The following is a 27,051-nucleotide window of genomic DNA, read 5'->3' as shown; positions in this document are numbered from 1 at the left end:
GATAATTCTGAATAACACACAGAAAACAGAATTCAAGTATCTTTATTAGTTTCTGAGGTACATGCATTTGAGTCTCGTGATGATCACAAACGTACTTCTGAGAAAATTGGGGCAAACAAGTTCGATGTTTCCCACTCTTGATCACCAATTCCCAACGGGAAAACATCAAAATAAAGCACTAATACTTCATGTTTCTTTATAATACTTGGAAATTTAATAGAAAAAGAATCATGGAATCTGAATAACCAAAAAACTCAAATTTGATATTTTCACCCCTTGTCACTTTCACAGCGTGTTACGTGAAATTTACTCCAGCGACTTATCCATGATTTTCGCGTGCGGCATCACATTTAGTCATTAGGATGAGACGATAAACTGAGATCCTGTGTGCAGCATGCATTTGGTGCATTGAAAAAGAACTCACGGCAACGAGAGTGTTGTCCTCTGGCAAAATTCTTGGGCTTCAACACTGTCAGCTCCAAACGACATTCCAAGGCTTGAACATCAGTGGAGCATTAATTTTTTTTTTTTTTTTTTTTTTTTTACACTAAGGAATGTTCAAGTAAAGGGAAACTACACAGGCTTTTAGGGTGACCATTTTCCTACATGCAGTTCTTACCCTAGTGACATACTTTGAGATATTTTTAGAAATATTTATAAGCATCTAGTGAAAAAGTGCTTTAAAAAGTTAAAAGAAGAGATAGTAAACTTTCTAATCATATATAAATTGAATGTCTGTAACATTTTCTGAAAATGTGCTGTATGACTTCGTCTCCATAGAGTTAATCTCTTGGCACTGGATTTTCCTACTGATATTGCAAATTCAACGACAGACTTCTCACACACAGAGTGAAAACCCAGACACTCACACAAAAGGTGAATTACCCAGTAAACACCCACCCTAACTTTAGGGTGAACTTTGCGTAAAGTGGAGGAGGGCGTTTGCAAGGTTGGTTACATTGAGGGGCACAACAGCCGAATGGTTAAAGCGTTGGACTTTCAGTCTGAGGGTCCCGGGTTCAAATCTCTGTGGCGCCTGATGGGTAAAGGGTGGAGATTTTTCTGATCTCCCAGGTCAACATATGTGCAGACCTGCCAGTGCCTGAGCCCCCTTCGTGTGTATATGCACGCAGAAGATCAAAATCGCACGTTAAAGATCCTGTAATCCATGTCAGCATTCGGTGGGATATGGAAACAAGGATATACCTAGCATGCACACCCCTGAAAACAGAGTATGACTGCCTGCATGGCGGGGTAAATAAACAAAATGGTCATACACGTAAAATGTTAAACGTTGCATGTTTGTCTGAGTGTGTATGTGTGCGTGCCTGAAATCTGATTGAATTACACAGGAAACGAATAATGAGTGCCCAATGGCATCCGTCGGTCAGTTCTTCTCAAGTAGGCAGCCTGTTGTGTAAATGACCCTGTGTTTGTAAAGCGCTTACAGCTTGGTCTCCAACCGAGGATAGGCACTATATAAGTATCCATATCAATCAATCAATCAATCAATTCACAGAACCACACATTGTCGAAATACTCAGTGCATTTGTGCTCGTGATTTTGCAGTTCAGCAAATCATTTTTGACTGCAAGTCAACAAAGCCAGGACTTACATGAAAGTGTTTCATCCACAGTTGCTGGGAACAGTGGTTTCGACTTTTTACATTTATTATCTGTTGGTACTCTTGCTGAATTAGCAGCTTCCCTTTCTACAAAGTCCTTTAAGTAATTTTCTTGTAAGTGTACTTCTGTCCATTTCAAAGACCATCTCTGATTCTGCCCTCTAACTATCCTGTTTGCTCTGTGTCGCCATACAACTCCAACCCTCCTCTCCTACCTTGCTTTTTATTTTTTCAATGTGTACCTACCGTGTACCTTGCTGTTTATTTTTTCAATGTGTACCTACCGTGTACCTTGCTGTTTATTTTTTCAATGTATACTTTATTCATTAGATGTGTGCAATTACCAGTATGTATTGCAGGATGATAAACAGAATTCCATACTTCATAGTTCATCTTTTTTTTTTTTCTTCCTTTGTTTTTTGTTTTTTTTCAATCCTGTTTTTTGTTGTATGTTTTCAGCATGGTTGCCATACCGCTGTATATTTGTCATTTTTTTGTTTTATGTTTTCAGCATGGTTGCCATACCGCTGTATATTTGTCATTATTTTGTTTTATGTTTTCAGCATGGTGGCCATACCGCTCTATATTTGTCATTTTTTTGTTGTATATTTTCAGCATGGTTGCCATACCGCTGTATATTTGTCATTTTTTTGTTGTATATTTTCAGCATGGTTGCCATACCGCTGTATATTTGTCATTTTTTTGTTGTATATTTTCAGCATGGTTGCCATACCGCTGTATATTTGTCATTTTTTTGTTGTATATTTTCAGCATGGTTGCCATACCGCTCTATATTTGTCATTTTTTTGTTTTATGTTTTCAGTATGGTTGCCATACCGCTGTATATTTGTCATTTTTTTGTTGTATATTTTCAGCATGGTTGCCATACCGCTCTATATTTGTCATTTTTTTGTTGTATATTTTCAGCATGGTTGCCATACCGCTCTATATTTGTCATTTTTTTGTTGTATATTTTCAGCATGGTTGCCATACCGCTCTATATTTGTCATTTTTTTGTTGTATATTTTCAGCATGGTTGCCATACCGCTGTATATTTGTCATTTTTTTGTTGTATATTTTCAGCATGGTTGCCATACCGCTCTATATTTGTCATTTTTTGTTGTATATTTTCAGTATGGTTGCCATACCGCTGTATATTTGTCATTTTTTTGTTGTATATTTTCAGTATGGTTGCCATACCGCTGTATATTTGTCATTTTTTTGTTGTATATTTTCAGCATGGTTGCCATACCGCTGTATATTCGTCATAACATCAGCTTCCGAGAAGGCAGCGCTGGTCGCTTTGACGTTACCGTGTGTCCCAAACAGACAATGGGCAAATCAGTGAGCTACAAGTTTCTTTTTGTTTTTTTTTCATTTGTTTTTTCTTAAATTCCATGTACGAAACATTTTGTCACTGCATCACAAGAAATCGCTTTGTTAGTGAATTTGTGTGACAGTAATACATATTCATTCTGAAGTGATGCATAAAGACTGATTTTTCTTTGATGATGGTCACCTACAGAAATAAACAAGGACATATCTAAAGGAAAGTAGTCTGTTGAGTGCATTCACACACACACACACACACACACACACACACTCTTAACACACACACACACTCTTAACACACACACACACACACACACACACACACACACACACTCTAACACACTCTAACACACACACACACACTAACACACACACACTCTTAACACACACACACACATACAGACACACACACACACACACACACACACACACGGGATGAGGGGAGAGATGGAGATATATATATATATAGGTAGATAGATAGATAGATAGACATATTTTTTTTAGAGAGATATATATGTGTGATGAAGCACACGAAAACCTGGCTAAAGTCGCAATTTATCATTTTTTACTCTGTATACCTTCTAAAAGTTCAAAAATCAAAGATTAAGATAGAAAAATCAGAATGGATCTATCTGTCATAGTTTGTGTTTTTTTTCTATGATTTTTTAAAAGTTTGTGTGCCCGAGGAGTAGAAATGGAGAAATTGGCTCTTGAAAAAAACACATATTTGTGTGCCTGTGACTTAAAAAACAAGAATTATCCTGAATGTTTATGTGGTGTCAAAAGATTCAGAACTGAATAAACTTTCTTTTCTTTTTTTTAAGTCACACAGTGTGCGTGTGTTTTTCCGTCAGGTGGAAAACGTGGTGGTGGAGGTGCCCTTCCCAAAAGCGGTGCTGAACGTGACCTTGACCCCCAACCAGGGCAAATATTCGTTTGACCCGGTCTCCAAGCTGATGACCTGGGACGTCGGCAAGATTGACACCTCCAGGCTACCTTGCATCAAAGGAAACGTGAGTGTGGGGGTGGGTGGGGGTGAGTCTGTCTCTTTGTGTGTTTGTGTCTGTGTGTGTGTGTGTCTGTGTCAGTATATTTGTGTGCATCAGTGTTTTTTTGTGTGTGTGTATTTTTATGTGTGTGTGCGTGTATTTCTATGCATATGTGTCTGTTTCTGTATACATATGGGTATATTTGTATGTATGTGTGTAAGAGTGTGTATGTATGTGAATAATTATTTGTATGTATGTGTGTCAGCACGCGTGCGTGCGTGTGTGTGTTGTTATGCGCATCAGTGTTTTTCTGTGTGTGCAATTGAGTGTGTGATTTTGTGTGTCTGTAGGGGTGTGTATTTGTGTTATGTGTGTCAGTGTATGTGTGTATGTTTATATAATGTTTAAGTGTGTCAGTGTGTGTGTGTCAGTGTGTGTGTGCCCACGTATGTGTACGTTTGTATGTATGTGCGTCAGTGTATGCATTTGCAGATTTTATATTTATATTTGTGTGAGTGTGTGTGTGTGTGTTTTGAGTTTGTGTTTTTGTTTGTCAGTGGATGTGTGTGTGTGCATGACCCAGATTCATATGTGTCAGTGAAAACAAGGCTGACGACGGTGATGCAAGCATGGCAGAGGAAGCTTTTCTCATTGTATTCTGTCACTGAAGACAAAGCTTTTAGTGGCTTCAGTGGGAATGATGATGATAACGATGTTGAAATGTGACTGCTGATAGATTTAGGTTTTGTGTATATTGTATCTTTGTTGTAGCGGTATTGTCGTTTTTGTGTTGCTCTATTTTGTGTATATTGTATCTTTGTTGTAGTAGTTTTGTCATTTCTGTGTTGCTCTGTTTTGTGTATATTGTATCTTTGTTGTAGCAGTATTGTCGTTTCTGTGTTGATGTATTTTGTGTACATTGTATCTTTGTTGTAGCAGTATTGTCATTTTTGTGTTGCTGTATTTTGTGTATATTGTATCTTTGTTGTAGCAGTATTGTCATTTCTGTGTTGCTGTATTTTGTGTATATTGTATCTTTGTTGTAGCAGTATTGTCGTTTTTGTGTTGCTGTATTTTGTGTACATTGTATCTTTGTTGTAGCAGTATTGTCGTTATTGTGTTGCTGTATTTTGTGTACATTGTATCTTTGTTGTAGCAGTATTGTCATTTTTGTGTTGCTGTATTTTGTGTATATTGTATCTTTGTTGTAGCGGTATTGTCATATTTGTATTGCTGTATTTTGTGTATATTGTATCTTTGTTGTAGCATTATTGTCGTTTCTGTGTTGCTCTATTTTGTGTATATTGTATCTTTGTTGTAGCAGTATTATCATTTTTGTATTGCTGTATTTTGTGTATATTGTATCTTTGTTGTAGCAGTATTATCATTTTTGTATTGCTGTATTTTGTGTATATTGTATCTTTGTTGTAGCAGTATTGTCGTTTCTGTGTTGCTGTATTTTGTGTATATTGTATCTTTGTTGTAGCATTATTGTCGTTTCTGTGTTGCTGTATTTTGTGTATATTGTATCTTTGTTGTAGCAGTATTATCATTTTTGTATTGCTGTATTTTGTGTATATTGTATCTTTGTTGTAGCAGTATTGTCGTTTCTGTGTTGCTCTGTGGTTTGCACACATGTTATTTCCCGTGCTGATGTCAGCAGTTTATTGTGTGCAGTCAGTTCCCATCAGTGTTTTTTCACATGAATTTTTTTTTGCGTAATATCTATAGCTTATAAACCACTGTGGCTTGTGTGAAAAATAATTTTCTCCTTTTTTTTTTTATATTGAATTTAGAGGATACAGGTAAATATACCTTATTTATTCGAATATTACGGTGTGTGAATTAGACTGTGTTTGAACTGTATTCAGTTACATTTGTGACTGGGAAGAGAAATACGGAATGGACAAGGAAATGTTGAGGGTAGAAACAAAGTAACAAAACCAAGTTCACTAACCATGAAATCACCTGACCAATAAAATCAGACAGCTTCCAGTGTTGGAACACTAACAGGTATTGGCTACTTGGTAAACGAACAAAACATTTGCAAGTTGAAGATGGTGCGCGCTTTGCTGTGTACGCACATGTGGTCCTTTGCTTCTTGCCATTCTGTTGGTAGTAGACATTACATGTTTTTTGTGTAATTTTCACTTTTTTTCTGTGTGTTTGTGTGTCATTGTATTTGTATGTGGGTGTAATATATAGGTGTGTGTGTGTGTGTGTATATGTGTGTGTGTGTGTTATGCTTTGTAACACGTTTTTTTGTTGTTTTTTTCCACAGATAAGTTTGCAGACAGGTGCAGCAATTCCTGAATCAAACCCTGCTATCACTGTGAGTTTGTAATTGTTTTCTTTTTGAGATGTGTGTGCGTGCGTGTGTGTGTGTGTGTGTGTATGATGTGTGTGTGAGAGAGAGTGTGTATGATGCACATGTGTGATGTGTGTGTGTGATTGTGGTTTTCTGTTATTGTTTGTGTGTGTATTTGTGTAATGCATGCATGTGATATGTGTATGTGTGTGTTTGATGTATGTGAGTGTGTGTATTTTATGTGTCACACAGTGTATGTGCATGATATGTGTGTGTACGATTGTGTGTGTGTGTGTGTGTGTGTGTGCGGACATGTGTTTGTATGTGAGTGTGTGAGCATGTGTGTATAGTGTGGGTGCACATGGAAGCATGCCATTCTGAATTAAAAACAAAACAAAAAAAAACCGTCTTGGAGGAGAAGAATTGTGATGGTGGTAGTAGTTTCTCCAGCAATAACTTGGAAATTCAGAAGTGTTTGGGGAATGGTTTTTTGTTGTTGTTTATTTGTTTTGTTTTGTTTTCTTGTTTATCTGTTTGTTTTTTCTGTTTGTATTTTGGTGGTTGTATTTTTCTAATCTTTATCTTGGACCACCTACTGTTTATTTTTATTTAATGACTGACTTCTTTTCATGTGATGTAGGTGCTGTGACAGAACAGACCACTGGAGATTTCTGCGGCCATTTTAGATCTTGCGCATTTGCACTGCGAATTCACAACATAGACAAAAGCAACAAAAATGCGCTTTCCTCCATTTCTTCAGTTGATAGCCTCCATTGCCACAAGCAAAACACTGTACAATGAAGTGCCATCATATATACAATAAGAAAACCAAAGTATGAAGCAAAAAGTTGAAAAAAGAAGCCTGCTGTTTCCAATGCTCTGCCTCTCTCGACTGACTTTGTCACTCGCAGTTTGGGAGAGCTAATCAACTTCAAGAGCACGGATCATGTGATGCGCTTCTACAAGTCATGTAAGCATGGAACTCTCCAGCAAGTCTGTTGGTCTGGCCCCAGTTTCCTGTGCCCAGCTAAAGACACAGTAGGTTTGAACTGACTGTGCTGTTGGTGCCCAGCTGAAGACACAGTAGGTTTGAACTCACTGTGCTGTTGGTGCCCAGCTGAAGACAGTAGGTTTGAACTGACTGTGCTGTTGGTGCCCAGCTGAAGACAGTAGGTTTGAACTGACTGTGCTGTTGGTGCCCAGCTGAAGACAGTAGGTTTGAACTCACTGTGCTGTTGGTGCCCAGCTGAAGACAGTAGGTTTGAACTGACTGTGCTGTTGGTGCCCAGCTGAAGACACAGTAGGTTTGAACTGACTGTGCTGTTGGTGCCCAGCTGAAGACAGTAGGTTTGAACTGACTGTGCTGTTGGTGCCCAGCTGAAGACACAGTAGGTTTGAACTGACTGTGCTGTTGGTGCCCAGCTGAAGACAGTAGGTTTGAACTGACTGTGCTGTTGGTGCCCAGCTGAAGACACAGTAGGTTTGAACTCACTGTTCTGTTGGTGCCCAGCTGAAGACAGTAGGTTTGAACTCACTGTGCTGTTGGTGCCCAGCTGAAGACACAGTAGGTTTGAACCCACTGTGCTGTTGGTGCCCAGCTGAAGACAGTAGGTTTGAACTGACTGTGCTGTTGGTGCCCAGCTGAAGACAGTAGGTTTGAACTCACTGTTCTGTTGGTGCCCAGCTGAAGACAGTAGGTTTGAACCCACTGTGCTGTTGGTGCCCAGCTGAAGACAGTAGGTTTGAACTCACTGTTCTGTTGGTGCCCAGCTGAAGACAGTAGGTTTGAACCCACTGTGCTGTTGGTGCCCAGCTGAAGACAGTAGGTTTGAACCCACTGTGCTGTTGGTGCCCAGCTGAAGACACAGTAGGTTTGAACTGACTGTGCTGTTGGTGCCCAGCTGAAGACAGTAGGTTTGAACTGACTGTGCTGTTGGTGCCCAGCTGAAGACAGTAGGTTTGAACTCACTGTGCTGTTGGTGCCCAGCTGAAGACAGTAGGTTTGAACTGACTGTGCTGTTGGTGCCCAGCTGAAGACACAGTAGGTTTGAACTGACTGTGCTGTTGGTGCCCAGCTGAAGACAGTAGGTTTGAACTCACTGTGCTGTTGGTGCCCAGCTGAAGACACAGTAGGTTTGAACTCACTGTGCTGTTGGTGCCCAGCTGAAGACACAGTAGGTTTGAACTCACTGTGCTGTTGGCCATTAACTCTTTCCATACAAACGGCGAAAGAGACGACATTAACAGCATTTCACCCCAATTACCATCATCAAAATATTGCAAGCGGAAGGCTCTTATACTGAAGACGTGAATGTTGACAAAAAATACCACAATTCTGATGACGGAAGGTAAAGGTCGGGTCATTCAGACACCCACTGGACATCCGAGGGGTCTGTGTAGAGGAGAGGACTGGCCGTACTGAGTGAGTTAAAAAGCCTGTGGGACCTTTAACTAACTTGCTTTTTTTTTTTTTTTTTTGCTTTTTTTTTTTTTTTTTTTTAAACCTGTTTCCAGGTGATGTTCACCATCAGTCAGATGGCCGTGTCGGGGTTGAAGGTCAACAGGCTGGACATGTATGGGGAGGTAAGTGGAAACCCCTTTTACTTTCCTGTCCGTGTGTGTGTTTGAGTGTGTGTGTTCCTGTCTGTGTGTGCATGTGTGTGTGTGTCCATGTGTGTGTCTGTGTGCATGTGTGTGTGTGTGCATGCATGTGTGTGTCCATGTGTGTGTGTGTGTGTGCGTTTGTGTGTGTGTATCTGTGTCTATATGTGTGTTTTTTTGCCCACAAAGTTTCTTTGAAGGGTGTTCTCTAATCTGGTCTTATTTTAAAAGTGCGGGAGATTCATTAAACTTGATTTTAATATTTCCCATGTCCTCAGAGTGTGGGGTTTTTTTGTTGTTTTTTCGGTGTTTTCTGTTCTTGTCTCGTTTTGAAAGTGTTAGAGATTCATTAAACATAGTTGTTTTTTTTCTTGTTTCCACAGTTTTTTTCAAGGGTGTTTCCTACTCTGATGTCATTTTCAAAGTGTCAGAGATTTATTAAACTTGTTATTTTTTCTTGTGTCCACAAAGGTTTTTTCAATGTTGTTATCTAATCTGTTCTGGTCTCAGGTTTTGAATGAGTCAGTGATTTGTCAGCTGGAATAATGGTTGATGTTTTTGTTGTAATCTAGGTTTGTTGTTCGTTGTTGTTGTTTTTGTGGTCTCATTTTGAAAGTGTCAGAGATTGGTTAAACTTGAATGTTGTGTTGTTGTTTTTGTGGTCTCATTTTGAAAGTGTCAGAGATATGGTTAAACTTGAATGTTGTGTTGTTGTTTTTGTGGTCTCATTTTGAAAGTGTCAGAGATATGGTTAAACTTGAATGTTGTGTTGTTGTTTTTGTGGTCTCATTTTGAAAGTGTCAGAGATTGGTTAAACTTGAATGTTGTGTTGTTGTGTTTGTGGTCTCATTTTGAAAGTGTCAGAGATATGGTTAAACTTGAATGTTGTGTTGTTGTTTTTGTGGTCTCATTTTGAAAGTGTCAGAGATTGGTTAAACTTGAATGTTGTGTTGTTGTTTTTGTGGTCTCATTTTGAAAGTGTCAGAGATTGGTTAAACTTGAATGTTGTGTTGTTGTTTTTGTGGTCTCATTTTGAAAGTGTCAGAGATATGGTTAAACTTGAATGTTGTGTTGTTGTTTTTGTGGTCTCATTTTGAAAGTGTCAGAGATATGGTTAAACTTGAATGTTGTGTTGTTGTTTTTGTGGTCTCATTTTGAAAGTGTCAGAGATTGGTTAAACTTGAATGTTGTGTTGTTGTTTTTGTGGTCTCATTTTGAAAGTGTCAGAGATTGGTTAAACTTGAATGTTGTGTTGTTGTTTTTGTGGTCTCATTTTGAAAGTGTCAGAGATTGGTTAAACTTGAATGTTGTGTTGTTGTTTTTGTGGTCTCATTTTGAAAGTGTCAGAGATTGGTTAAACTTGAATGTTGTGTTGTTGTTTTTGTGGTCTCATTTTGAAAGTGTCAGAGATTGGTTAAACTTGAATGTTGTGTTGTTTTTGTGGTCTCATTTTGAAAGTGTCAGAGATTGGTTAAACTTGAATTTTGTGTTGTTGTTTTTGTGGTCTCATTTTGAAAGTGTCAGAGATATGGTTAAACTTGAATGTTGTGTTGTTGTTTTTGTGGTCTCATTTTGAAAGTGTCAGAGATTGGTTAAACTTGAATGTTTGTTGTTTTTGTGGTCTCATTTTGAAAGTGTCAGAGATTGGTTAAACTTGAATGTTGTGTTGTTGTTTTTGTGGTCTCATTTTGAAAGTGTCAGAGATTGGTTAAACTTGAATGTTGTGTTGTTTTTTCTCTTGTGTCCTGACAGAAATACAAGCCGTTCAAAGGAGTGAAGTACGTCACGCGGGCAGGGAAGTTCCAGATACGAACCTGAAGACGGTTCTTTCTGCGCCGATTCTCCTGTTGAGATTGCTTGGTTTTGTTGTTGTTGTTCTCATCATTGTTATTGTTGTTGTTGTCCCATCTAGAGTCCATGTGAAGAGAGAGACAGAGAGACACACATACACTGAAAGGCTGTGGTTTTATGGACGTGGTGAATGTTGATACATGTTGTTGTTGTTGTTGTATCATCAACGTCCCTGTGAAGAGAGAGACACAGAGACACACATACACTGAAAGGCTGTGGTTTGTGGATGTGGTGAATGTTGATATGTGTTGTTGTTGTACCATCAGAGTCCCTGTGAAGAGAGAGACAGAGAGAAACGCATACACTGAAAGACTGTGGTTTTGTGGACGTGGTGAATGTTGATACATGTTATTGTTGTTGTTGTACCATCAAGGTCCCTGTGAAGAGAGAGACACGGAGGCACACATACACTGAAAGGCTGTGGTTTGTGGACGTGGTGAATGTTGATATGTCTGGTGTAGAAGCACAGGGGGCATGCTTTGTGTTGTAGCTGTCATCATCGCTGTCATCATTATCATCATTAACACTGTCATCATCATCATTGCTATCGCCATCATCATCATCATGACTGTTATCATCATAGTTGTCATTATCAGCATCATCATCATCTTTTCTTCTTCTGTTTTTCCTCACCACCCCCACCCCCCACCCCCCACCCCCTCAAGGCCTGACTTCAACGCGTTGGGTTACGCTGCTGGTCAGGCATCTGCTTAGCAGATGTGGTGTAGCGTGTCTGGATTTGTCCAGATGCAGTGACGCCTCCTTGAACAACTGAACTGAACTGAACTCCTCATCATCATTATCATCATCATCATCATCATCATCATCACTATCAACATCATAATTATGTCCGTGGTATTACATTGAGCTTGCCATGGGGTTGCAGTCATCTACAGGACATTCTGTACAGTTACAGCTGGGGATGTTTACAAGCACAGGGACACTGTTTGTGTGCTCTTTGCTTCATTTTCTTCGTTATTATCATCACCAACATCATCGTCATTTGACAGTGAGCTTACCAGAGAGTTAATGTGTATTGGTCTCTGAGTGTTTGCACTACAGTAGTGGCTGGAGTTGTGTGCAAGCGCAAGGGCATGCTTTGCATGCTAATTGTCATCATGTGCTTCATCATCTTTTTCATTATTATCATCATCGTTGTCGTATGACAGTGAGCTTTATCTTGGGGTTAATGTGTATTGGTCCCTGAACATTTACACTTGTGGTAATGGTTGAAGAGTGTGCAAGCACAAGAACATGCTTTGTATGCTGTTATCATCTTCATCTTCATCATCATCGTTGTTGTCACCATTGTCGTATGACATGAGGTAAATGCGTGTTGGTCCCTGAGAACTTACACAGTAGCAATGGCTGGATATGTGTGCAAGCACAAGGGCATGCTTTGTATTCTGTCACCACCATCATCATCATCATTATCATCATTGTTGTCATATGATGGAGAGATTGCCATGGAGTTAATGTGTTTTGGTCCCTGAACATTTACACCTGTGGTAATGGATGAAGATGTGTGAAGGCACAAGGGCATGCATTGTATGCTGTCACCATCTTCATCGTCATCATCATCATCATCGTCAGTACCGTCGTAAGGACATGGGGTGTGATGTGTACAGGTCCATGAGCACTTCAACAGTCAGACAGTGGCTGGAGAGAAGTGGGCAGACCCTGGGCGTGTGTGTTGTCAGCAGCATTGTCCATAGTTGATGTCCACTGCTGTGGGTCTTGGCTGTGTGTGCGTGTGGTGGTCAGTAGTATTTTCCATGTGTTGGTCAGTAGCAGCATTAACGGAAGTGATCCATTGGTAAGTTTGTGCTGATCAGCTCTCTTGTTTGATCCTTTTTCACTCTGATTTTTTTGGGGGGTTTTTCTTCTTGTGGGTAGTAATATTCCACGCTCACTCATATCGACTTTATGTGTGTGTGGCTGCTGCTACCCTGCCATTGATGTTGGCAAAGTCCGTATTCGGGGATGTATGTGTTTGGTATGTTCTTATTTCCATAGCCTACAGAACGCTGATGCCGATCGCAGGATCTTCAGTATTCAAAGTTGATCTTCTGCAAGAGCATACACAGGAAGGGGTTTCAGGTACCAGCAGGTCTGTACATCTGTTGAGCTGAGAGATTGGAAAAATTTCTGCCCATAACCCACCAGGCGCCATGACCGTGATTCAAACCCTGGACCCTCAGGTGGAAAAGCCAAATGATTCAGCTGTTGCACCTGTCTTTCCCACTGACCATGTTGATTAGCAGTCAGTCCTTTTCCCACTGACCATGTTGATTTGCAGTCAGTCCTTTTCACACTGACCATGTTGATTAGCAGTCAGTCCTTTTCCCACTGACCATGTTGATTTGCAGTCAGTCCTTTTCCCACTGACCATGTTGATTAGCAGTCAGTCCTTTTCCCACTGACCATGTTGATTTGCAGTCAGTCCTTTTCCCACTGACCATGTTGATTAGCAGTCAGTCCTTTTCCCACTGACCATGTTGATTTGCAGTCAGTCCTTTTCCCACTGACCATGTTGATTAGCAGTCAGTCCTTTTCCCACTGACCATGTTGATTTGCAGTCAGTCCTTTTCCCACTGACCATGTTGATTAGCAGTCAGTCCTTTTCCCACTGACCATGTTGATTAGCAGTCAGTCCTTTTCCCACTGACCATGTTGATTAGCAGTCAGTCCTTTTCCCACTGACCATGTTGATTAGCAGTCAGTCCTTTTCCCACTGACCATGTTGATTAGCAGTCAGTCCTTTTCCCACTGACCATGTTGATTAGCAGTCAGTCCTTTTCCCACTGACCATGTTGATTATCAGTCAGTCCTTTTCCCACTGACCATGTTGATTTGCAGTTAGTCCTCTTCCCACTGACCATGTTGATTTGCAGTCAGTCCTTTTCCCACTGACCATGTTGATTAGCAGTCAGTCCTTTTCCCACTGACCATGTTGATTAGCAGTCAGTCCTTTTCCCACTGACCATGTTGATTTGCAGTCAGTCCTTTTCCCACTGACCATGTTGATTTGCAGTCAGTCCTTTTCACACTGACCATGTCAGTCCTTTTCCCACTGACCATGTTGATTTGCAGTCAGTCCTTTTCACACTGACCATGTTGATTTGCAGTCAGTCCTTTTCCCACTGACCATGTCAGTCCTTTCCCCTCTGATCATGTTGATTTGATTGTTTATTCCCACTGGTGGTTGTTGAGTTGATCTGTTTGACCATTCCAGCTTTGAATTCTGTGTGTGTGTTTTAGTTGATCAGAAATGGTTGTTTGCACTTTTTTTTTTTTCTTTTTCTTTTTATTGTGCTTGGAATGCTTCATTCATGGTAATGTTTGTTGTGAGTTGAACATGGTTTGATTTAATGTTGATTTAATCCCTTGTGGCAGCAGTTTTAGGAGATTTTTTGTTTTGTTTTTTTGTTTGTTTGGGTGTTTTTTTTCGGGGGATAGGGGGGGGGGGTCTTATATTTTGTTTGGTTTTGATTATGTGTGTAAACACAGAGAGTGAATTAGTGTTTGTTAACAGATAGTGAGAGTATGTCAACGGATCGACCTGTGTATGTGGTTTCTGTTTGTGAGTATGTGTGCATGCGTGCACACCTTCATGTGTGTCCATGGTAAATTTTATCAGTGGCATTTTACTCAGGAATGACCACATACTGTTGGCACAAAACTGGAGGCAGTGGTGAAGCAGCATTAAGGCTTTTTGCAGACACCCCCATCAGAGTACCGCTGGCAGCGGCATTGGTCACAAAGTTCTGATAAATGTATCAGGAAAAAAAAATATATATGTGTTTTGTTGTTTTTAATTATAAATGGGAGTTTTCTGGCTTAAACATGACTATTTTAAAGATGTTGCTTTGCACATCAGTAAACACCCGTCATGTGAACCACCACTCCCCACACCAAAAAAAAAAAAGAAAAGAAATTGATTCTGGTCAGCGTGAATTTAACATTTCAGCTCATTCGCCAGGAGTTTGGCGAAACAGAAACAGGAACATCCCTGTCCCCCCATTTTTTTTTTCTTAAGAAAATAGGTGGTAGATGTTATCAGTCTCTTTCTTATGGGAAATTCTTCCATCTTAACCCATTAACTGCTGAGCCATGGTGAAATGAGATTGGTGTGGTGTGAAACCAAAGTGCACAGTTATTTTTTGTGTACTGCTAGGTAGCACAATTGATTTTGCTCAACAAAAGTAGTGAATCCCAATAGAAAAATCCAAATAAAACATGGTACTGAGATGATGTCGGTGTTCACTGATGTGCATGCTCATCAGTAGCAATCAAAGGGTTAATAAGTATAAGTTTGTTTGTTTTTTGGTGGTTTTTGTTTTGTTTTTTTGTTTTTTTTTATCGAATAACTTTGAATACCAAAAAAAGTGTCATTCTCCAAGGCTGCCCCCACCCCTGTATAAGCAGGCAAGACAGGATGTGTGTCCTGTCGACACACCACTCACGACCAAACTGTTGTACAGCCATGAAGTGCTAGAGAAAACGACGTCATTCATCACCACAGCTGGACTGATGGTGTAGCTGTGATCGCCATGAAGAGGGGGGGGGGGGGGGGGGGGGTCAGCAGAGGCTAGCCCAGAACAACCTCCCTTCCCTTTTCAACAGTTTGGTTAAACCCATAGAAAGGGGGTGATTTCCAACTGGAGGGGATGTGGGTTGGTTGGGGTGTGTCAGTCTTGACTAGCCACCTAAGTTGGAAAGAGTGGGGGCTGGGGGGATGGATAGGGGGGCGGGGGGGGGGGGGCTTCAGTCTCAACCTCCCACAAATTACCCGGGGGTCATTTAAGGCTAACCCAGATTGACCCCAGGGTAAAATAAAAATTTTTTTTTTAAATGCAGCTAAGGGGTGGAGTGGTATGAGGCTGTAATACCAGGTGTTGAATGTGATAGGAAAGATATGGAGGTTCTGTAACACCCCATTTTGTTGCTGGAAGATGTAATTTTTCTTCATTGATAAGCCAGCTCAGTTACACGTGTGTGTGTGTGTGCATGCTATAATGTACTTAACCCACTGGCTGCTAACGAGGACTGCAGCTTATCAGCTGAGGGGTTACTTTATTACCAGACTGTGACAAGCACAACAACTCGTATAGCATTATGTACTTAGTTTTGTGGTGCACGTTTCTTACCAATATGACTGTGTGTAATCGCCTTGTCTTGGTTTTCTTTGAGGAGAGGGGGAGGGGGGAGGAATCCCTTGGTTAATGTGAAATATTGTGACATGAATAGTACTATTGATGAGTTTGGTTTTTGTTATTTGAATGTGCTGAATTTTCCACCCGGAGAACCGCATTGATTCCAAGTGAACTTTTTGTTCAGGTGAAGTCTGTGTTAAATTTATGTGATTTGCTGCCTCATAGTCATACTAAGAGAAAATTATTTTGTATTTACTATTTTTATGCCTGTGCTGTTGTTTGATAATTTGAGTTGTCTTCTGTTCTGTAGTTTTGGCCTTCATTTTGATTTGACGCATCTTTTGCCTTTAGTTATTGTCAGAAGTGTGTGAGAGGTATTGATTAGTGTGGTTATTATGAGTTGATAAGGGGCCTGGGGGGCTGTTTGGTTTTTTTTCTCCAGTCATTGTCCATACCCTTATTGGGGTGAAATCATGAAATGAAATGTATTTGAGTCTGTGGTAATCTTATAACGTCGTGTGTGTGTGGAGAGCTTTTAACGTTTGAGTGTCTGTGGTAAACTTTCACTTTGGCATTTTTCTCTGCGACTGCAAGCGGTATCGGAACCAGACCTGACAGGAATGAAGCATGAATAGGACCTTGTCCTCCCAGTCAGCCCCTATCTGATGACGATGAGGGAAACAGGGTGTGAGGTCAAAGGTCAAGGTCACTGTTTGGCAAAATAGGGGGGGGAGGGGGAAGCTTTATGGAGTTGCAGTCTTTTATCAAACTCAGAACGGTGACTGTCCATAGTGACAGCAGATTAATGTTGATAGCCAGGGTTAAGGTCACAGCACGGCAGATGATTTATATCAGTATTATTGATAGGTCACAGTATGCGATTTAAAAAAATGCCTTGTTGCAAGATGATGCACCAACATGACATAAACAAGTGAAAACAAACAAACAACAACAAAACCATGACTTTATGCACTTATAAGTATTTATGACTAACCGCACAACAACAAGGAAAGAAAACCGAGGGAGAGAGTGTACGAGAGAGAGACAGAAAATGTGTGTGTGTGTTTAATGTGCGCATGCATTTGAGATGGGGTTGGCGGTGGGGTGGTGGATTGGATTATTTGATTGTCTTTTTTCACATTATCACATTCCATACAGACAGAATTCCTTGTTCACAGTATTTGTTGGTCTGTCTGTCAGTCTGCCTGTCTGTCTGTGGGCCTGAGCTCCCAATGAGTTTCTCCACCGATCCTGGCTGTGGCAGAATGGGTAAGGCGTTGGACTTTGGATCCAGTGGTCAGGGTTCGATCCCCAGGTTTGGGGCTCGTGCTGTGTCCTTAGGAAAGACACTGTACTCCCATTGTCCTCACACCACCCAGGTGTGAATGAATGGTTGAGACGCTTTCCTCACACCACCCACATGTGAATGAATGGTTGAGACACTTTCCTCACACCACCCACATGTGAATGGATGGTTGAGACACTTTCCTCACACCACCCACATGTGAATGAATGGTTGAGACACTTTCCTCACACCACCCACATGTGAATGAATGGTTGAGACACTTTACACACACCACCCAGGTGTGAATGAATGATTGAGACACTCCTCACACCACCCACATGTGAATGGATGGTTGAGACACTTTCCTCACACCACCCACATGTGAATGAATGGTTGAGACACTTTCCTCACACCTCCTACATGTGAATGGATGGTTGAGACACTTTCCTCAAACCACCTACATGTGAATGAATGGTTGAGACACTTTACACACCACCCAGGTGTGAATGAATGGTTGAGACACTTTACACACAGCACCCAGGTGTGAATGAATGGTTGAGACACTTTACACACACCACCCAGGTGTGAATGAATGGTTGAGACACTTTACACACACCACCCAGGTGTGAATGAATGGTTGAGACACTTTACACACCACCCAGGTTTGAATGAATGGTTGAAACACTTCACACACACCACCCAGGTGTGAATGAATGGTTGAGACACTTTACACACACCACCCAGGTGTGAATGAATAATTGAGACACTTTCCTCACACCACCTACATGTGAATGAATGGTTGAGACACTTCACACACCACCCACATGTAACTGAATGGTTGAGGAAGGTTAAAACAGCGGAAGAAAAACACTGGGCCTCTTCGTTCTACATGTAACTGAATGGTTGAGGAAGGTTAAAACAACGGAAGAAAAACACTGGGCCTCTTCGTTCTAATGCCCAGCACTGGACAGTGGCTATGGGACCTTTAACCTTATGTTAACCTGTCTGTCTGTCTGCCACACTCTCAGTCTTTTCTGTTTGATAATCATTTTTTTGTGCCATGCAGTGAAAAACGGAATAGGGAAATGTTCTTATCAGATAAGTAGCCTGATGAGGTATTTGTGGTGAATGTATGTTTCTTTATTAATCTTTAAAAATAAATTAATGTTATTGGGCTTTTTTTGTTTTGTTTTGTTTTTTGTTGTTGTTGTTTGGTTGGTTGGTTTTTGTTTGCAGCCATTCTTCTTCTTCTCTTCTTCTTCTCTTTTTCTTCTGCGTTCGTGGGCTGCAACTCCCACATTCACTCGTATGCACATGAATGGGCTTTTACGTGTATGACCGTTTTTACCCCGCCATATAGGCAGCCATACTCCGCTTTCGGGGGTGTGCATGCTGGGAAATGTTCTTGTTCTGTTTCCATAACCCACCGAACGCTGACATGGATTACAGGTTCTTTAACGTGCGTATTTGATCTTCTGCTTGCATATACACACGAAGGGGGTTCAGGCACTAGCAGGTCTGCACATATGTTGACCTGGGAGATCGTAAAAATCTCCACCCTTTACCCACCAGGCGCCGTCACCGTGATTCGAACCTGGGACCCTCCGATTGAAAGTCCAACGCTTTAACCACTCAGCTATGCACCCATCATTCTTCAAAATGTAAAACTACACAAGTAATTGTGGCAAAAAGATAATCAATAAAACAACACCACCAAATATTATTATTATCGTTGTTCTTAATGTTTGGGTTTTTTTAAATGTTCGACAGACTGTGTTTTGAAATCGGAGCAGAGATAATGAAATATGCTGGAGGTGTGAGGGGGGGATGTCCTTGTTACTGTTATCAGGTTACTTTTTGTGTGTGCTTGTGTGTGTTGTTGGTTTTTTGGTGGTGAATTTTTCATTTTGGTTTTTGGACTGGACATCCCAGTTTGCTTAACAGACCTTGTGATGTTGAGGGACAAATTGCAAGAATAAAGGACAGGAAGACCAACTTAGGATTTTTTTGACTCCTTCTCTTCCATTCCTTTCCTTTCTTCCAGGTTGTAACTTGCCCTTTCTCTCTCCCTCCCTCTCTATCTCTCCCTCCCCCCCCTCTTTCTCTCCCTCCCTGCGCACATGAACACACACACGCCATGAGCATGCACTCACATGGACACAGGTGCACACATCAACACACATCAACACACAAGTTTGAAAGCAAACATGTTTGAAAAGAAAAAAAAGATACATGATATACTTTGCTATAAAAAGAATTGTATCACAGATGATCATCACAGATTGGTTGATAGGTGGGGTGGGGTGAGGAACTGTATGAAAGTGGTAAGACTAAAACATACCATACCTTTTATGGGAGATCTCTCTCTCTCCTCTCTCTTTCCCACTCGCTTGCTCTTCTTTGTGTTTTGAACATGCGATAGTGTGTGTGTTTCTCTGAGTATTTTTTGTTTGTTTTTTTGTATGTATGTGTGTGTAAGTGAGTATTCCCATGCACATAGTGTGGTGCTGTGTGTACAAGTTTTGCTCAGATATTATGGTGTGTGTGCGCAAGCATTGTACTTCTCTCTCTCTCTCTCTCTGACATCAGAGACATGTTTCAAACCTTCAGTCGTGCAGTACTCCCATGTTCTGGTCACACCCACAAAGCATTAAATCCTTCCATGCGAACAACAGATAATGGTGATAGCGTTTCACTGCTGCTGACATCATTGATAAAATGTTACAAGCAGGTGGTTTTCGTACCGAAGACAAAGGAACAGCGCCTTTCTAACGACCAGAGTTACAGGTTGGGCCCTTCAGAACCCCACCGCACATCAGACAGGGTCTCTCTGGGACAAAGACAGGGAGAACACTGGCCGTCCCGACACATCAGACGGGGTCTCTGTGGGACAAGGACAGGGAGAACACTGGCCGTCCCGGCACATCAGACGGGGTCTCTGTGGGACAAGGACAGGGAGAACACTGGCCGTCCCGACACATCAGACAGGGTCTCTCTGGGACAAAGACAGGGAGAACACTGGCCGTCCCGACACATCAGACAGGGTCTCTATGGGACAAGGACAGGGAGAACACTGGCCGTCCCGACACATCAGACGGGGTCTCTGTGGGACAAGGACAGGGAGAACACTGGCCGTCCCGGCACATCAGACGGGGTCTCTGTGGGACAAAGAAAGGGAGAACACTGGCCGTCCTGGCACATCGGACAGGGTCTCTGGGACAAAGAAAGGGAGAACACTGGCCGTCCTGGCACATCAGACGGGGTCTCTGTGGGACAAAGACAGGGAGAACACTGGCCGTCCCGGCACATCAGACGGGGTCTCTGTGGGACAAAGACAGGGAGAACACTGGCCGTCCCGGCAAATCAGACGGGGTCTCTGTGGGACAAAGAAAGGGAGAACATTGGTCATCCCGGCACATCAGACGGGGTCTCTGTGGGACAAAGACAGGGAAAACACTGGCCGTCCCGGCACATCAGACGGGGTCTCTGGGACAAAGAAAGGGGGAACACTGGCCGTCCCGGCACATCAGACGGGGTCTCTGTGGGACAAAGACAGGGAGAACACTGGCCATCCAGGCACATCAGACGGGGTCTCTGTGGGACAAAGACAGGGAGAACACTGGCCGTCCTGGCACATCAGACGGGGTCTCTCTGGGACAAAGAAAGGGAGAACACTGGTCATCCCGGCACATCAGACGGGGTCTCTGTGGGACAAAGACAGGGAGAACACTGGCCGTCCCGGCACATCAGACGGGGTCTCTGTGGGACAAAGACAGGGAGAACACTGGCCGTCCCGGCAAATCAGACGGGGTCTCTGTGGGACAAAGAAAGGGAGAACATTGGTCATCCCGGCACATCAGACGGGGTCTCTGTGGGACAAAGACAGGGAAAACACTGGCCATCCTGGCACATCAGACGGGGTCTCTGTGGGACAAAGACAGGGAGAACACTGGCCGTCCTGGCACATCAGACGGGGTCTCTCTGGGACAAAGAAAGGGAGAACACTGGTCATCCCGGCACATCAGACGGGGTCTCTGTGGGACAAAGACAGGGAGAACACTGGCCGTCCCGGCACATCAGACGGGGTCTCTGTGGGACAAAGACAGGGAGAACACTGGCTGTCTCGGCACATCAGACGGGGTCTCTCTGGGACAAAGAAAGGGAGAACACTGGCCATCCTGGCACATCAGACGGGGTCTCTGTGGGACAAAGACAGGGAGAACACTGGCCGTCCCGGCACATCAGACGGGGTCTCTGTGGGACAAAGACAGGGAGAACACTGGCCGTCCTGGCACATCAGACGGGGTCTCTGTGGGACAAAGACAGGGAGAACACTGGCCGTCCCGGCACATCAGACGGGGTCTCTGTGGGACAAAGGAAGGGAGAATACTGGCGTCCTGGCACATCAGACGGTGTCTGTGTGGGACATAGGAAGGGAGAATACTGGCCGTCCCGGCACATCAGACGGGGTCTCTGTGGGACAAAGAAAGGGAGAACACTGGCCGTCCCGGCACATCAGACGGGGTCTCTGTGGGACAAAGAAAGGGGGAACACTGGCCGTCCCGCAGTGAGTTCAAACAGTAGAAGAGCACACACAAGCGACTGGAAGACAGCTCTTCCTGCAAAATCAAGTCCACAAGTTGAGCAGTATTGTGAACAGAAGAAAAGCAACAACTCTGCTCCACAGAAAAGCTGATGATTATGTCCAGTCTGACAACATACCTCTTCAAATACAGAAACATAAATAAATTGGGTTTATAATCCAGTTACTGCGTTTTCTTTGCATTTTATTTGATTATTTATCGGCCTTTAATGTTAGTGTTGTGTATGCGTCCGGGGGAGGGGGGGGGGGTTTATACTGTCCTGACTATCTGGACTAGAATTTGATTATAGTGGAAAGTGTCTTGCCCAAGTTACATCCCCACTCTCTCGGCCAAGAGGGTTTCAGGACAGTCAGCGTTGGGATGGTTCCCAAGGGCCAGCTAGCCCCCAGGACTGCAGCACTAAGAGCCAGTGCAACTTTGCCTCCTAGTTTGAGAGTCATAGTCCTTCACAAAAGACTTAACTGTAAAAGATTTCCCACTACATTGGAGAAACCAATAATAGTACTAATAATAATAATACAAAGAAGAAGAAGAAAATCGTTATTATTATTATTGTTGTTGTTGTTGTTGTTACTATTAACAATAATGATGTCAGTAACGTTAACAATGGTGGTAATGTGGAAAGGATCCATGGACTTGTCCCACTCCCCTTGCCCTCCCCTCCCACCTGCACCACACACACACACACACACACACACACACACACACACACCTTCCCCCCAACCCCCTTCATCCTCCCCTCCACCCCACTTTCCTTCCCTGTTTTGGCTCACTTGTGTATTTGACACACAAAGTTTGATCGATGATAGATCTGCAACAGGCTTGTAAAACAATTAAACGATATCCATTAGTGTGGAGTATTTCTGATAGAATCGCTCGGCTTCCAGCACACACACACACACACACACACACACAGAGCTTTGGGTTCTACTGGCAAAACACTTGGTTTGTGACAGTGAGCGAAAAAAAAGGATCGTTCCATGTACACTGTACACGTAAACCCACACCCCCATCTCCCCCACACCCACCCACCACCCCTCTCCCCCTCCACTCCCAGCATGGTCGGTTTTTGTTGTTGTATCAACATAACAGGTGTCACACGTGAGCCAAGGAAGATTTGCCTCTTGATTTTGCTGTTGTTGTGGTGGTGATGGTGATGGTGAAAGTGGTGGTTGTGGTGGTGGTGGTGGTTATGGTGGTGGTGGAAGTGGTGGTGGTGGTTATGGTGGTGGTGGGAGTGGTGGCGATGGAAGTGGTGGTGGTGGTGGTGGAAGTGGTGGTGGGGGTAACTTGACGTCAAGCAGCGCTACGTTGCCTCGCATGACTTCATCACTTCTCAGTCGTGACGTCACACTCTTGGTGACGTCACGTCGACTCTTTAGCCGCGTCACACGATGACGCAGGAGGAAGAGGAGTTGGAGCCAGGCTTGGGAGCCGGGGGCAAAAGGTCGGCGGGAGGTTCTTGGAACGGCTGCGGAAAGTACAGCCTGTGGATGGACACACACACACACACACACACACACACACGAAGTAACTTTTTAGAGTCTGTCTCTCTCTCTCTCTCTCTCTACATATCCATGTACGTATGTGTACACACACACACACACACACAAATACAAACACACACGCACATATAGATATATATATAGAGAGAGAGAGACAAGACAAGACAAGACAAAATTATTTATTTCGAGGATAATATATTAATAGATAAGCACTGGTGTGCTTTTTTGACTCACGTGTGTAAACAAAGTGAGTTTATGTTTTATCCCGGTGTTCGGTTGTCTGCGTGTGTATGTGCGTGTGTGTCCGTGGTAAACTTTAACATTGACATTTTCTCTGCAAATACTTTGTCAGTTGACACCAAATTAGGCATGAAAATAGGAAAAATTCAGTTCTTTCCAGTCATCTTGTTTAAAACAATTTTGCGCCTCTGGGATGGGCACAAAAAAAATAAAAATAAAAAAGAAGCCAAATTATATGCAAACTGCATTTACTGTTATATTTATATTTTTTGTATTCTCTAAACTTGGCACTTTGATCTGATATTCTGACACAACAAGAGCAGTCATTGTTATCATTTTTTGCTCAAACAGGAACTTCTTTTGCTAAGCATGGAAGTTATATTTATTTTGCAAACGTTTCTGGTGCAGATAGTAAAAAAAGGGAAATTAATCTGTAATTAATGCTAGGGGACTTAATTTGCTTTAAACTGATCTTTCTTATCTTAAACATTACATTTTGAAATTATGCTCAATACATAAAAAGCTTGTGTGTTTTACTCTCAGTGTACAGGGCTTTCACAATGTTCATTTGCCCAAGTGGTCTTTTTTTGAAAATACTAAAATCAATACGACGAGTGGACTTTATAGATCTACTGTCTGAGCCATGAAGGTCATGGGCAAAAATCAGTTGCATACACATATTTATACACATTCAAAGCGCGTGCTCATATTCTTCACGAACGCGAACGACGCCATTTTGTTTCAAATTGTTGACCTGCCCGTTCAATCCTATATTCAATCGACAATACACTTTCAGTTTTTCAGTTTTCAGTAGCTCAAGGAGGCGTCACTGCGTTCGGACAAATCCATATACGCTACACCACATCTGCCAAGCAGATGCCTGACCAGCAGCGTAACCCAACGCGCTTAGTCAGGCCTTGAGAAAAAAAAAAAAAGCTTACATAAATAAATAAATAAATAGATAATAATTATGATATAAAAAAAGGTAGTAGTAATGAAAAAAAAAGAAAAAGGAAAAAAAGAAGAAGAGACGACAATACACGATAACATGTGATGGAAAGTTGGAGAAGGAGACCGTTAAAATACTTATTCAGAGAAAGATTTGTGAACGCCTCATCACTTACTGGATTATGCCCCAAACTACCATAAAAATATCCACAGAATCGGTCGGAATTCACAGTTAAAAATAATAAACCATGTGAGTTAATACCCTTGAACTGATCAGAAACGTAAAAATTTCCAGTCTTGACTTTTCTCAAAATGAAGACCTTTTCACTTCATAAGACGTTTAGAAGTACTTGTACTTGGCTCTACGTGTTATTAGTTTAACAAAATACTCAATTTTCATATCAGCTTTAAAACTATAAAACTAGAATGAACATAAAAGAGAAACTGGATCAACTGTGTCAACCAGGTGTAACTAACTGGTACATCTATCTAGAGCCAGAGAAAACGGCTAAATGATGCAGTGTGATTGCGGCAATGGCCACGTCTCCTTTACCGAGGACTCAAAAAGAATTTTTAATTACCCTTAAAAATTTTTTGAATGCCCAAGATACATCAGAATAACACGATTTAAACAGCGTTCTCACTGTGAATACCGCAATCGATTTATCGCCCTTTAAAAAAGCATGTTTAAATATTATATTTTTGAACGTCAGTTAAGAAGCCACGATAGTGTAATGGGTAAGACAGTTTCTTCTCACCCGAACACGAGGAGTTCGCATCTGCCGTTAGGACTTTTTTTTTCTTTTCCTTTTAACCCGAAGCTTTATAATAACAAATACAGAACACATTTTAACGATTATATATATATATATATATATATATATTTTTTTTTTTTTTTTTTTTAGTGTATCACAAGTGAGTCTTGAAGGCCTTGCCTCTCTTGTTTTTTTACATCCAGTCCCCGCCCTAAAGTCTATACCACACACACGCACACACACACACACACACACACACACACACACACACACACACATACACACACCTGACACAGGTGAGCCAGTAGTTGCCCACTGTGGGGCAGTGTTTGAAGTCTGAGCGGTCAGTGGTGACGGTGTTGGCAACGGACAACAGAAAAGGGACCGTCTCCACACTGAACATTCGCTGACCTGTCACCCACAGTACAATACAATACAATGCAATACAATGCAATGCAATGCAATGTAATACAGTAAAATACAAACAATATCTTTGATGCAATGCTGTTCAATGCAATGCAATACCATACAATGTAATGCAATACAATACAGTAAAATGCAGTGTAATACAATATAATACAAATACCTGTAATGCAATACCACACAATGCAATGCAATGTAACACTATTCAATGCCGATATAATACAATATACATGCCGTATAATGCAATGCAACATGATGCAATGATATACAATGCAAAGTAATCCAATATCATACAATGCAGAACAGCACAATACAATACCATACAGTGCAATCCAGTGCAATGCAATAATATCCAATGCAATACAACATAATGCAATGCAACATGATGCAATGAAATACAATACAACACAACACAACACAATACACAGTGTTGCTGGTTTATTGTGTGTCTAATGCCATGCCATGTGGTGCCATGCGATATGAAGCCAGACAATACAATGCAATGCAATGCAATGCAATGCAACACAATACAATGCAATGCAATGCAACACAATACAATACAATACAATACAATACGATGTCATCTCATGCTGTGCCATGCCATGTGGTGCCATGCGGTATGAAGCCAGACAATACAATACAATACAATACAATACAATACAATACAATGCCATCTCATGCTGTGCCATGCGGTATGAAGCCATACAATACAAAACAACACAGTGCAATACTGCAAAGCAATGCAGTGATATGTGTTGCCATACAATAAAATGTGATGCAGATATATACTGCCATGTAATAAAATGTAATACAATATAATACAATGCAATATGATGCATTATGATACAACACAATGCAACACTGTAATGCAATGTGATGCGAAATTATACAATGCAATATGATGCAATGCAATACATGCAGTATAATGCAGAACAATACAATGCAATACCATACAATGCATTTCAATACAATACGATACAACACAACACAATACAATACAATACAATACAATACAACACAACACAATACAATACACTGTGCTGCTGGTTTATTGGTGTTCTTCTTCTCACTAACTTGTCTATTCTCAATAAGGCGATTTAGACATGTACGCATTTATTCCTTTCAATGCACACATACATACTCACTCATTCAGTGGATGTGGAGAATGGGTGAGGGATTTGTACAAGTGGATGGGGGTGTATTGAGAAACACACACACACACACACACACACACACACACACACACACACACACACACACACACACACACACAACTGACTAACTTGCTAAGTTACTATAGCCAACCAACCAACAAAGCCAGGCAAAAACTAAGCCAGGTGTTCACACACACAAGGGTCTGCACCGTGGATTAACTAACTGATCGACTGACTGACTGACCAAGCAGACAACTAAATATAACTCACTAACCA

At 41.8% G+C, this 27,051-nt stretch overlaps 2 protein-coding genes across 5 annotated transcripts in view; one reads left to right on the top strand and one right to left on the bottom strand.

The window, feature by feature from the left end:
• LOC143289918 (AP-3 complex subunit mu-1-like) overlaps nt 1-19,141 on the top strand; it is a 34,726-nt gene extending 15,585 nt beyond the window's left edge. For 2 of the 4 annotated variants that reach the window (XM_076599160.1, XM_076599161.1), the window contains exons 9-13: nt 2,863-2,968; nt 3,811-3,969; nt 6,227-6,277; nt 8,768-8,836; nt 10,607-19,141. In XM_076599160.1, the coding sequence (XP_076455275.1) occupies nt 2,863-2,968; nt 3,811-3,969; nt 6,227-6,277; nt 8,768-8,836; nt 10,607-10,672 (451 nt within the window). In that variant the 3' untranslated portion in view covers nt 10,673-19,141. The remainder of the gene's footprint in view (nt 1-2,862; nt 2,969-3,810; nt 3,970-6,226; nt 6,278-8,767; nt 8,837-10,606) is intronic. The other 2 variants (XR_013056294.1, XR_013056295.1) reach the window with 2 other exon arrangements.
• A 3,341-nt stretch (nt 19,142-22,482) lies between these two features.
• Nucleotides 22,483-27,051, bottom strand: part of LOC143289546 (uncharacterized) — a 23,210-nt gene continuing 18,641 nt past the window's right edge. The window contains exons 9-10 of the mRNA XM_076598553.1: nt 25,486-25,609; nt 22,483-23,237 (exon numbers count right to left, since the gene is read on the bottom strand). Of these exons, the coding sequence (XP_076454668.1) occupies nt 23,138-23,237; nt 25,486-25,609 (224 nt within the window). The 3' untranslated portion in view covers nt 22,483-23,137. The remainder of the gene's footprint in view (nt 23,238-25,485; nt 25,610-27,051) is intronic.

This window comes from Babylonia areolata, chromosome 14, assembly GCF_041734735.1.
Source record: "Babylonia areolata isolate BAREFJ2019XMU chromosome 14, ASM4173473v1, whole genome shotgun sequence".
Taxonomy (NCBI): domain Eukaryota; kingdom Metazoa; phylum Mollusca; class Gastropoda; order Neogastropoda; family Buccinidae; genus Babylonia; species Babylonia areolata.
Note: the sequence above shows the minus strand (reverse complement) of the source record. Positions and strands in the feature narration are given on the sequence as shown.